This window comes from Numida meleagris, chromosome Z, assembly GCF_002078875.1.
Source record: "Numida meleagris isolate 19003 breed g44 Domestic line chromosome Z, NumMel1.0, whole genome shotgun sequence".
Classification (NCBI taxonomy): domain Eukaryota; kingdom Metazoa; phylum Chordata; class Aves; order Galliformes; family Numididae; genus Numida; species Numida meleagris.
Window position 1 is genome coordinate 6,796,814 of NC_034438.1, and position 12,086 is coordinate 6,808,899.

Here is a 12,086-nt window from a genome sequence, read left to right on the forward strand (position 1 = left end):
TCAGCAGAGATGAAGGTGCAAAGAATGAAAGGAAAATGCGCATTGTAATGCAGTTGAAGTTTTAGCTCTCCAGTCAAACCAATCACTTATGGCATCTGTGGAAAAAAGGCCTACAGCACCCCATTCTGCAATAGGGTGGATTCACATTTTTGCTGTTATGCGGTGCCCACAGTTCCTGATACAGGGAATCTGACACAGAGAGGTTGCATGATGCCACACTAGGAACATAAATGTGAATAAAACTCTGATTCTTCATTGCTGTTTGCCACCTCTTTGAAAACTGGATCTCTCGTATGGAACCAGAAATACAAATTACATCATCTGGCTCTTATCTAAATCTCTTTTTCCCTCTGTGGATCTCAGCACAACTCTGTCTTGGTAGTGATGTTGAGTGAGACCCTTTCAAATTGTTATTGTGGCCAAAGTGGCCTCTGCATCATGAATCGGGCATTCTGGGGCCATAATGCTGGGAATCTTATAAACACTTCAAATAGATAGATGTTCATGTTTCATACAGACCATGAACATTTTTAGCTGGGTCCTAAAAGGCAGGAGAAGGGCTACAGGTAATCTCATGCCAGATGAATAGATGCTAAAACAGTGTACTTCTTTCACTGTGATAGCTCAACAGAGATAATCTAGAATGAGAATCCATGATCATATTTCAAAGGAGACCACAGAGAACATCCGTGGGCAGAGGAAAGGAGGACATTCTTCATTGCAGTGAAGAGAACTGTAACAATTCCCAGAGGATGACCTTCCAGATTTTGTCCAGTCCATCTCTCCGTTTAAATACTGGATTAGTCTACCTAGTTCTTTTTTCCTGTAATGCCAAATTGCTCTTAAAGACTTTTAGTGATATGAATCACTGAAAGTTCACAGCCAGTCTCTAGTTCCTATGATCCCTTGTGGCTGCCCATGACATTAATCGGATTTGCTGATTGGCACTGGTATTAGCACCTTTCTGTTTTCCTCAAATCTGAGGTTTTTTCATCTTCTTTGCCTGGTCAGGGCTCTTCTGATGAAAACTACAAGTTCCTGCAGACAGGCTTATGTGAAATATGTCACTCCTGACTGTATTGGCAGCTATTGGCACATATATTTCATGACACTGGAGGCATTTAAAGATGTGGAAGAGAAGTTTCATCAGTAAACAGTAGTAGCTGCCTTGGATTTCCTGAGCTTTAGGCACTGAGACTTGTTTTTAAGGCTGCATGTGCTGACTCTGAAAAGCAACTCTATCGGTTCTAGGTTCAAGTTCTCCTCACAGCTCCAAGAAGGGGCATCCTCACCAAGGGATGTTGTCCACCTGTAGTATAATGACGTGAGTTCTTCCCTCATAAGGAAACTGAAAGCAGCAATTTGAGGTCACTATCTTTTCTGGTTCAAGGCAAAGATGACGTTACACAATCTCATTTAGTCCAATATTTCCTTCCTGTTGTGAGCCCAGTTGAGCGCCAATGGACTATTCTTCCACCTGACATACTCCCATGGTCCACCAAGTTATGGCATTAGAGATATCCAAAACACTTTTCAGAGAAATGCAGTTTGGAGTAAAAAATTTTGTTTCTTTGCATTAAAACAATGACAGTTCACAGCTGAAGAGTAAGCAGAGAGCTTGAAACTCTGAATTCCTTTCTCTCCAAGTACGTGCTTCCCAGACTAGGGAAGTACATTTTATCTCTCCACTTAGTCTTTTCCTGTTCCCCATGCCATCGCCTTGCTCTCAGAGTATCTGCGTAAGGAAAGGAAAAAGAAAAGAGAAGAAAGAAAGTTCCATCGATGGAGGGAGGAAACTTAATTATTTTCCTCTCAGTGTTTCTCCCTATAATGGGTGCCTTTCATGTCAAGATGATCTCAGTTTGTATTATGGGCTCTGTGCATACAGCACTTTCTGTTTGGTCTATAAAGAAATTGTCAAGTGTATAAATCAGAGCACACATTAAATGACACTAGCTTTTTACTGATCAATTTCCCCAGCTTCTAATCCCTCTGTTGGATGCTCATCCCCTCCCTTTTTTCCCCCTTTCTCCAAAATTCTTTTCTTTTCCTCCCTCACACTTTATCACACACAAAAAAAAAGTTACCTAAATATTGCTGTCTCTCATTTTGCTAAAAAATTTGATGTTCTCATCTGACTTTTGTGAACTGACCACATCCGGTTTTTCACAAGTACGAAGAGTTGTTCCAAAGGCTGATTCGAAGCTCACTTGAATTCAGTGGGGATTTTTGTGGCTGTTAGCATACCTCCTATAAATTCCTACTTTATGTGACCACTTCTCTTTCCAACTGTCTGGAACACAAGTTCTAACTGTCTTTGAATAAGCAGCAAGGACCTCATATGTTTAAAAGATCTTTAAATGTCTGTAACAGCTAGCTGCTCATGTGTGGTTACAGGAGAGCTATGGCAGGATGTCCATCCTGCTGATGACAAATACATTGCTTTTGGCTCTGCTGGTATCTTGTGATAGTTGTGTGTGAGGGACAGTTCTTTACAGTTGCAGAATCAGAGGCTGATGCAAGGTTTATCCAGTACGAGATTCTTCGTTGTTTTCGCACTTAACCTGCCTGGAGTTTTCTAGATGATGCAGAAGTACAGAAGTGCAGAAATTGTTCAGCAGTGTCTGGAGCCATTGATCCATCTTTTCTGAAGTGTGAGTCTAACTGTAGTCAGTTTATGGCTAAGTACATTTTCCTCTCAAGACAACAATGCAGAAGGATCTGCTAGGCTCTCCATCATCTTAACCTACTTGTCAGCCAGTTTGATGGCTTTTTATTACTAAATATGTGTGCAGAGCAATTAGAATAAATCTAAATGATTACTAACTACTTTCAAGGAGTAAAAAAAGGAAAAAAGAAGGAAATTAGGGAAAAAAAACACCAACAAAAAAAAAGCAAACAGATTAGTTGGCCAACTGCACTTAGCCACAAAGAAGAGAGGGGCAAAATCACCTCTACTGCGTTCCAAGGTAGTAGAAAGGCTGGAGGAGAAGCATAGAGATGCTGGGACAGTAAGATATTTTGAATATTAAATAGCAGTATTGCCTAGGTACAGGACATCACAACTAAAAGGTTTGAAAGTCTTTTGTTGCAAAGATAGCTGGTACAAAATCGGTGTTTCCATTTTTTTCCAGAGAAAGGAGAACAATTCAGATCTATCCCTATTTGAGATTGGGAGGAATTAGGAAGAAAATTTTCATTTCTCCATTTGCAGGCCAAACCCAGATTCCTCCACAAAGCTCCAGCAGGACTGTTTCTCTTACCCCTACTCTGAGAGAGCACATAGGTGGCTATGGTTGATGTATTTTGCAGTCAAGACATGTAGCACAGTTCTGAGCACCTCTGCCCTCTGCCTGGAAGCCAGAACAGCTTTACTGGGCTTGCTGCAACTAATGTGGGATCCCGGTGGGAGTTATGATGTGTTCACATTCTGATTAACTCCCATCTGCCTCTTCTTTTTTGTTTTGTTTTGTTTTGTTTTGTGATATGAAAATGTGTCCTGTGACACTTAGCCAATTCTTGGTCTTTTTCTATTGGGAAGCAGTGGGTTGTCAGATTCCCATTGCCATACTGTTTGTATGGCTTGGAGGAAGAGTCAGGGAAGGGCTTTCAGATGCAAATCTTGGCTGTTTCTGATCCAGTTTGCATCCCCAGCTATTAATAGGAGAGGAATATCCTCATCTCTGTGCATTCGACCTTGTGATATGCACTGGTAGTAAGGATGATTGTGGACATCCACTGCCACTTCTTCTGGGACTGAGTAGCTCTGGGTGTAAGGGAACTTGCATAAGAAAGAGAGGCAGTGATGGGAACCTGGCCAGTCACACTAACTGTGTGCCTGCACCAGTGACCTTCTGTCCCCAGCACCAGAAAGGAGGAAGGGGACTCAACCATCTGTGTCTGTGTTTACATGAGCTCTGTGTGCAAGCACAGCTGAAGGCAGCCCTTGGCTGGCAGGCGATGTGACCGACCATGTCGGTGTCCTGTTTGTCTGTGCTGTTTGTGTGTCTCTGGGAATATGCTCAGCCTTGCTACCAACTTGACCTGCAGAAGAGAAAGAGGCAGCTGTGTCCCCCAGCCTGGGCAGAGACTCCAGCTCCCAGGCACTGCACTGGGCCCCACTGGTCTGGCAGGAGCTGTGCTGGGTCAGAGTGGCTGAGGAGCCTGCTGTGCTCTGCACCTCGCTGAGCACTGAAGACACTGCTGGTCCTCGGTGTTCTTCTTACAGAAACAAAGCAATAGCAACAAGTTAGAGAACAAAAATCCTATTCACATCACAATGGCAAGATTTGTATATGTGTTTATGTTCTGATGTAAGAAAGGAAAAATACATTTGAAAAAGCAAAAGAGGGAGAGGGAGGTTTCTACTAACATACTGTGCCTGTCCCCCAAAGAAAGTCTCAATGGCCAGCACTTTCATGACATGGGCAAATTAGATCCAAGTACCATTCCCCCATAAGGCTAATAGTCATACAGCTAAATCTCCTCCTAAGCCAACAGTTGAGGTAGAATTTACTTTTCCATTATCTTTTCACCATGCTCAACTCAAGAAACCTTTGCAATTAAAGTTTCACTGAACCCGTTATTCTGACAAAGCACTTCTGTTCTGACACAGCAGCGTTTTCAGAAGAAACTATTAGAAATTTAAAAAGTTACATTTAAAATTTCATGACCCAAGTGAAATGAGTCAGATCTCTCGCCTGGTGTGATTCAGCAGAGCCCCTGTCATGTAAATGGGGTGGCACTGAATTACCTCAGACTGAGAAGCTGCCCAAGCAGTCTGTGCTCTGTGGTCACTTCTTTGCTTACGGATTGCTTTTTTCCCTCCTCACAGAGTATATTCTTGTGCTTACTATGATGCATGACTCGATATATGAATGCTTGATTCCATTGTTAAATATCTGTCTCTCTTCGTTTTCTCTTACAGATGAATAGACCGATCCAGGTGAAACCAGCGGACAGCGAAAGCCGAGGAGGTAGTTGACTGCATTGCTTTCAGCTACAGTGCTAAGTATAATTGTTGTCTCTGGCTTCTCTCAGGCAATGTGCTGATCAATTAGTAACGTAATCACTGCCAAAGAAATTCCCTCTGCAGCAAAGATTCTCTTTATTAAATCTCCTTTACTTCGTCTCGCTTTCCTCATATTCAATTATTATTTGATTTTAAAAGGCAGGCAGGTGCCAGAGATTGCCTGGGAAACAAATAACTGCCTTGTTAAGAAGTGAAGCATCAGGCACTGACTTAACAAAGTTTAACAGCGATGACGGCAACATAGGTTTTTCAGACCTATGTTAGGCTGAGCTGCAGAGGTGTTTAATGTGGTTAGGATAAAGCAGACATTTTACGATTTATCTGACCATGTTGTTTCTCCTTGAACTGAAACAACTCTGGCCTTGGACAAGGTAAATTCTGAAGAGTTTTCTACACCCGCATCAGCTTATGTGGATAAACATGTTGTGGAAGCTGAAGACTTCTCTCAGTAAGAGGGAGTTACTCGGGATTTGTACAGGTGTAGCTGGAATCGGGAGCAGGTCTTTCACTTTTCCATCCTGCATGGTGGATTTGGAAGGCTTTGCTAAGTGACCATTCAATTGATCACTGGTGATGAGGTGTTTCCTGTGACAGGTTTTCTTCTAAAACTGATTTTGTGGTACTAGAGCATACTTGTTCAGTAGGGGCCTGTTTGACAGATCAAATGCAGGGCTCACTAAAAATGGGTAACATGATCAGTTACATAGGACAAGTTATCACTCTATTTTCTTGTATTTGTACCTTTATGTATATATTTAAATTTATATAAATACAAATATATATATATACGTATATAATGGCAAGGTACTTCCTTCTTCTCTATACCTATCTCCTTGGCTGAAAAAAAAAAGAGAGGCTTTTGTCAATTTATGCACTTAGAGCAGTAGCGCTTATGTATCATAGAAATGTGGGAGTAGATTTTATCAGCTAGTGATGATCTGGCTCTGAGTTGTATGAAAACTCTTTAATTTTCACCATGGACATAAACTCTTCTTCATTTATGTGACTGCTATCTTTGTGTTGGCATTAGTGGAAATTCCCCAACACCAGCTACTTAAAAGGAGCAAAACGCCTCACAGACAAAAGGCCCTGAAATTGTGTTCTTTTTCAGTTGAAAGCTTTGGATTCCAGAGGCTTTGACTGCATCAGTGTGAGGCTGAAACTCTCCAGTGACTCAAGTCATTGGAAGACTTTGTACATAGCTCGTAGTTAAAGGGCTGGTGTCATGGAGTGGTGAAACCAGCAGGTTGGCAGAGGCTGTGTAAGGAAGAGCTGTGGTGCTGTGTAATTGCAGAGCAGGGCAAGAGCTGAATACTGGAAAAGTGCCAGAAAGCCCAGGGATAAGTATGGCACTTCTGGAGTCCCCATAAAGTAAATTCAGGGGAATTTGGCTAGCAGTGTGCAGGAAGTGTTCAGCAGGCTCTGCAGTGGCAAGTTCTCCTATCAAGGGGCACAGCACTTTTCTAATCTGCAACAAGGCATGTCACAAAAGGCAGCATCTTCTGGTGGTTTTTAACAGAACAGGGTCAATTTGCCCCCTTTTCCTTCCCCTCTGAAGATCCGGCTTCATGTCTGAGTAGGTGCGGGTAAGCCATGGGCAGTTGTCAATGCGGATCTCCTGGGGGAAAAGGGAAAGGCTCAGCTGCCTGGGCAAATGAGGGGACATTATGCACATTCCAGTGGAGCTCCTGCCGACAGCGGGAGTGAAGGGAGGGCCTTTTGTCTATTTAATTAGACATACCAAAAAAATAATAATTAGGCTGGCCAATTTGCTCAGTGAGCCTACAGGGTATGTAGCTCCCAATCACTTTTTTTTTAATGCAAATCACTAATAGAGAACACATGCCTGGTTTTCTGGGGAAGGTTTTCAAACTCTTGCTAAGAGCAGCTGCTTTCAGGAGGAGAGGATTGAACCGCAAAGGGCTCGGGTGGCAGTTTGATTCCGCATTATCTGTCACACCAGTAGTTCCCTCTCCATTGTATTTTACCTAATTATCTCCCCAACACACACAAGCCTCATCTCTTTCTACCCACTCTGCTTCCGTATTGCTCCTGTCGGTGGTGATCGTAATGTAGGGGCCAAACGTGTGTGCTCATCATTGGTGTGAAAGACACGTTGTCCTAATTTCCCACTGTCAATCTGCTTGTGGGCTGGTGATGTTTCAGAACGGCATGACTCAAGGGCAACTATGGGAGAAAAGAACAATTGGCACCCAAGGGAGGCATTGTATGAAAACTTACGTTCTCTGTGAGCCCACCGGTTAAAGGAGGCAAGGCAAACAGAATGCTAAAAAGGAGGCTGTGTATCTTAGGAGCACATCAAAAGACTTCATTAGGGCTGCAAGATAAAGGTCAACTTCAACAACAAAGGAACTTAAGTTGTAGCTTATTATACCCAATTCGTGTATCAGGATCGGACATGAGGAAAGGGGGAGAGCTTGGAAGATGAAGCATCTCTTCTGCACCGCACAGTCTGCTCAAAGCCCATGCTCTAAATACAACCCTGTCTTCTGACTCATAGGGAATTTTGGTGCCAGGTCAAGGTATTAAAGAGGGGATGCAATGCTGTTTGAACCTGTAGTTTAGAAGGAGGCTGTAACTGGAAATGGTGAGCAGTGTTCTTGAGGCAATGAGATTGTGTTTCACACAAGGACAAATACCCACATTTTGTTGAAGCATGAGCCCTTGACTTTCCCAGTAAGATCTCCCAAAACCCAAAGCTGATAGGAGTCTGGAATTTACTCCAACAACAGCAACAAAAACAGAATCTGCTCAGCATTTTTTTTCCCTTGTTCTACAGTCTGGAATTCATTGGTCTTTAATCCCTTCTGTGTCTTGATTCTCCGTTGAAACAAACGTGGGTTTGTTGGCATTTGGTGTATGTGAGTGTGAATTTAGACTATCAGACCATCTAGATTTGGGGAGGAATGCAAAATGTTGCTTGGCACAAATTTCACTCATCCCAACAAAATGGAAATGCTGACTGCCCCTTATTAGTTTTGCTGTTTTTATTATTTTGTTTGTTAATCCCCATATTGGACTAGGAGCAAGACAAAGAATGCAATCCTTTTCAATAAAAACTGGCATTATTTACATTTGCCTAATCTCACAAGACCTAGAAATGAATGTATTTTCAATACATTTCTCTTGGGAAACAGTCTAAATTAATGGGAAAATTGTGCATCTTGCATTCCTGCCTGTTTGTGTGTGCAAATGCTCAAGCTGCAGAATGTTACATAGGAGTATTCATTCTATCAAATGCTTCATGAGGCTCCAAATATCTTATAGGAAGGTCAGAATCCTTTGACATTTTATAAAGATCTCAGCAGTGATGGGATTGATAAGAATGTGACAAAAAAAGGCAAAAATTCTGTATTTCTTTCAGAAAAAAAACAGAGTGTAATCAGCTGCATTAAGGATATCTTAAAATCTTTGTCTGGACTTTATGCTGCCCAGATTTTATTTGATTCCACAGAAGCTACTTTGCTATGTGTTAGCTTGTCTCATACATTTTTAGGGATGTAAGCTCTAACTCCATGTTATATTCTGAGTAAAACAAATCCCAATTAAACTGATGGAATTTTCTATTACTTTCATCCTTCTGATGACTATACTTCAGTTCTTTGTCTTCTACTCAGCTCTAAAATTAGCTTTGTAGATATCAATGAATTAAAGTTCTGCAAACTTAGGGAAAGATTTCAAGTCTGTTTTGTGGTTTGGGGCAAAAGTTTGGAGTCATTTCTTATTTTATTCACAGTATCTCTAGCTCTCACTAGACAACTCCTGCTGCAGCTGGCGGGGTTAACCTGTGATAAACGCAGCCCTGAGGTCCCACTAGCTTGTTCTGGGAGTAACATTTTTTAAAAGGAAAGGACTCTCCTGCTACTATAGTTACACTCTATTAGTGATGCTTAGATGCGCCATTGCCTCCACATTCCTCTCAGAGGATAGGGGAAAGTCCATAAAGGAAGGCATGCAAAGGCACACACAGTGTGCTACCCAGGCTTGGTGTTAACCTCTCTACCCAGAAACACTTCACAGTGGTTTCTGGGTCCTCCTGTATTTTATGAAGGAGTTACAGAAGGTTCCTGGACTAAGGAAAATAAAAAAGCCAAAGTCCAAAGTCGTTTAGTTCAAAGGCAGCAGTGCCCTGCAGAGAAGGAGTTGAGGGATTTACAGGAGACCCTGCAGTTCGTCACATCACAGTGTTTTCTGCATGCAAGACTTCACAAATCTACAAAAGCCTTTGTGTCTGTTTGTGCTTGCAAGAAAATTTGTTTGTGTACGTTTTGCAGAAGGCATGTGCAGTGTCTTTTTTGTCTGCTGTTTAGGGAACGTAATAGCAGCTGCTGGAAGATTTGGACTGTCATATTTCAACTGACTTGCATCGTTTCTCTAGCTGTTATTCAGTGTGCAGGCTCTGAAATTATCTGTTTGGTTATGGTTTATTCCAGCTTCAGAACAAAATGTCCAAGCTCTCACTCACAATATGCAGCAATACTGTAGTGCTTTGCTCATGCACCATGATCTGTTTCTTTTTATTCCCTTCCATCAGCTCAGCAATGATGATGGGGCCAGAATGATCTCTCTGCAGTTTATAAAGCCTATTGTCTTTGGGAACAAAAGTCTGGATCTATTTCTTATTTCATCTGTGGCATTTCTAACTCTCACTAGCCCTCTGCTGCAGCTGGCAGGGCTTGTCTGTGATGAACATAGCCCCAGATCCCACTCACTGTCTGGTATTTAGCTATTTTTCATTTAAATATTCAGAATTCTATGGCTCATGCTGTTGACCAAAATGTCTCAGGAAGGTTCCTGTCTGGATGCTAGCCAGATGCAGGCTAGGTTAACTGCTGAAATCAAATGAGACTGGTTGTCATCAAGTTGGTTTGACTTTACACTGCTATAACAAACCCATGTGGAATTATTTCCTTCTTCTCTGAAGTGCTTTGAAAAGGTCTTTCCACCCACCAGGAAGGTGTGAAGAAGAGAGCTAAGGCTAAATAAAAAAGTGGCAATCTTGGCGGAGCTCAATGTCTCCTCTCATGGACTTCTCGAGGTTAGGCTCTACCCACGTGTCAGAAGTCAGTCTGAAACTCTGCACACATCAGAGTTGCACCATTATACATCTCATCCTTTTCTCTGAATCACATGTCTTGCCTGGGATGCCAAGTTCCACAGAAGCCATTTTACCAGCAATTCTCTGGCTTTTATCTTTGCTGAGCTTCCTTAATGACTTCCCATCCCAGAAGCTGGAAAGTGGGATGACAAAATGTCTTTTTTCCAGTTTCATCCCACTTTTACTTGGCCTGCCCAGATTTTTCTTCTCCTCACTTCCGTTTTTACAGTCCCAGAGCCATTCACCAGGACCAGGCAGACAGTGCTGGCAAACATCCTTGGGAGATGGTGTTCTCCCTTCTCACTGCTAGTCAGAAATATCTAAACTGATCTCTCCTGAACGCATCCTTGGGGCTGCCATTAACTCTAACAAAATCATCATAAGCTCAGCAGTACTCACCCATATCTTTTATGGCTCACGTGGTGGGTGCCACAAGGAGGGACTTGTGAAGATCACACAGAACACGTGTGTCACACTTTGCTGTGACCAGTACACTCTTCAGGACAAAAATACTGGTTGAACAGTAGCAGCTCTGTCTTCACATTTTTTGAGGTCTGGACTCCAGACCTCTGGACAAGTCATTTGCACACCCTTATCACATCCCACATTTTTCCCCCTCAGTGCCCTCAAATTTAAAAACCATATATCTCCTTCTTTATCTTCCCTTGCAATTTGAAAGGAGATTTTCAACTTCATACCACATCGAACTTCTAAGTCTCATAGTGTCATATACATCGTCTTACTGATATTTGCTCAAAACATGATTGGTCAGCAGTTTTCCACCTCTCCAGCAGGAGGAATTTTTTTTCTGAAGAAAACAGCCCACATCTAAATCTAAGTATCTTCTCTCTATTAATTGCGTATTCAGTATTAAATAGCTCACTGGTGCTGAACTGCAGTTCTCTGGGTGAAGGAAAAAGAGAAGCAGTGATTGCTTAAAAGTAATCTAATATTATGTTTAAAAAAATCCACTGGGAGGGGAGATGAGCTCAGGAGTCAGAAGGGAAAAGAATCTTGATATCATTCTGGGAAACAGCCTTCTTGCCTTAGAGTTTGGAGAAGTATCAGAGCCTCCAGGAAGCACTAGCAAAGCACCGTTGGCAAGGTGGGCACTGAGTAACAGCTGTTGGAGATGTGGTCAATTTGGGAAGTAAGTTTGCCTCTTTGCCTATTTGGTCATGGGCTGGGAAAGAATTTGGACCTGGGACCATATGGCCCATCTTATATCCTATAGGCTTGAGCATCTCTCTGGCCCCTTCTGGCCCATGTTTCCTGGTTTCTTGCCAATGTAAACAAGGATTCTCTGAGTCCAGGGCAGAATCAAGAAACTCACCCATACCTGGGCATTCTTCTTTTCTCTCAGTCCAGTCTTTGAGAGGCCACGGTCTTTCAGAGGCAGAGCTGAACTTTAGACCCCAGTGCATGTGATGGAGCCTTCTACAGCAATGCCAAAAGCCACTAGGTTCAAAGAAAATCTGTCTCTGGTTTCCATTCCAGAGCAGAACACGTGTTAAAAAAACCTTAAAAACCATGGTGCTTTTCCTTAAATCCCAGGATAAGGCTGACCTGGAAACTAGATTTTAGTACTCGTGGAATTCTTCTCTTTCTAGTTGTCGTAGGGCTGATCACAGACAATGAGAAATGAAAAATCTCCTAGTGTTGTATTCATGACTGCACCGCTATACTGAGAGCTGATTCCCTGTTGTCTTCACAGGGTCCTATTTTCAAGCAGGCAGAAAGTACCAGCAGTGCTGCATGCAAATGGATCAGTTAATTCAAAGTAGCCTTGGATGACCCCATTTGTGCTCTCTTCTGTCTGGTAAAACTTAATTCTGGGGGAGAAAAAGGGCTCCAGCAGGTCCTTATGTGTAGTGTTTTATATTTGATGACACTGCTAAAGGCTGGTGTGCTCCACTCCGTACTCACCTGCTGAAA

General features: G+C 42.4%; 1 protein-coding gene across 1 annotated transcript in view; it reads left to right on the plus strand.

Moving 5' to 3' along the window:
• Positions 1 to 12,086, plus strand: part of CELF4 (CUGBP Elav-like family member 4) — a 384,752-nt gene that overhangs the window by 76,617 nt on the left and 296,049 nt on the right. The window contains exon 2 of the mRNA XM_021381377.1: positions 4,928 to 4,976. Within this exon, the coding sequence (XP_021237052.1) occupies positions 4,928 to 4,976 (49 nt within the window). The remainder of the gene's footprint in view (positions 1 to 4,927; positions 4,977 to 12,086) is intronic.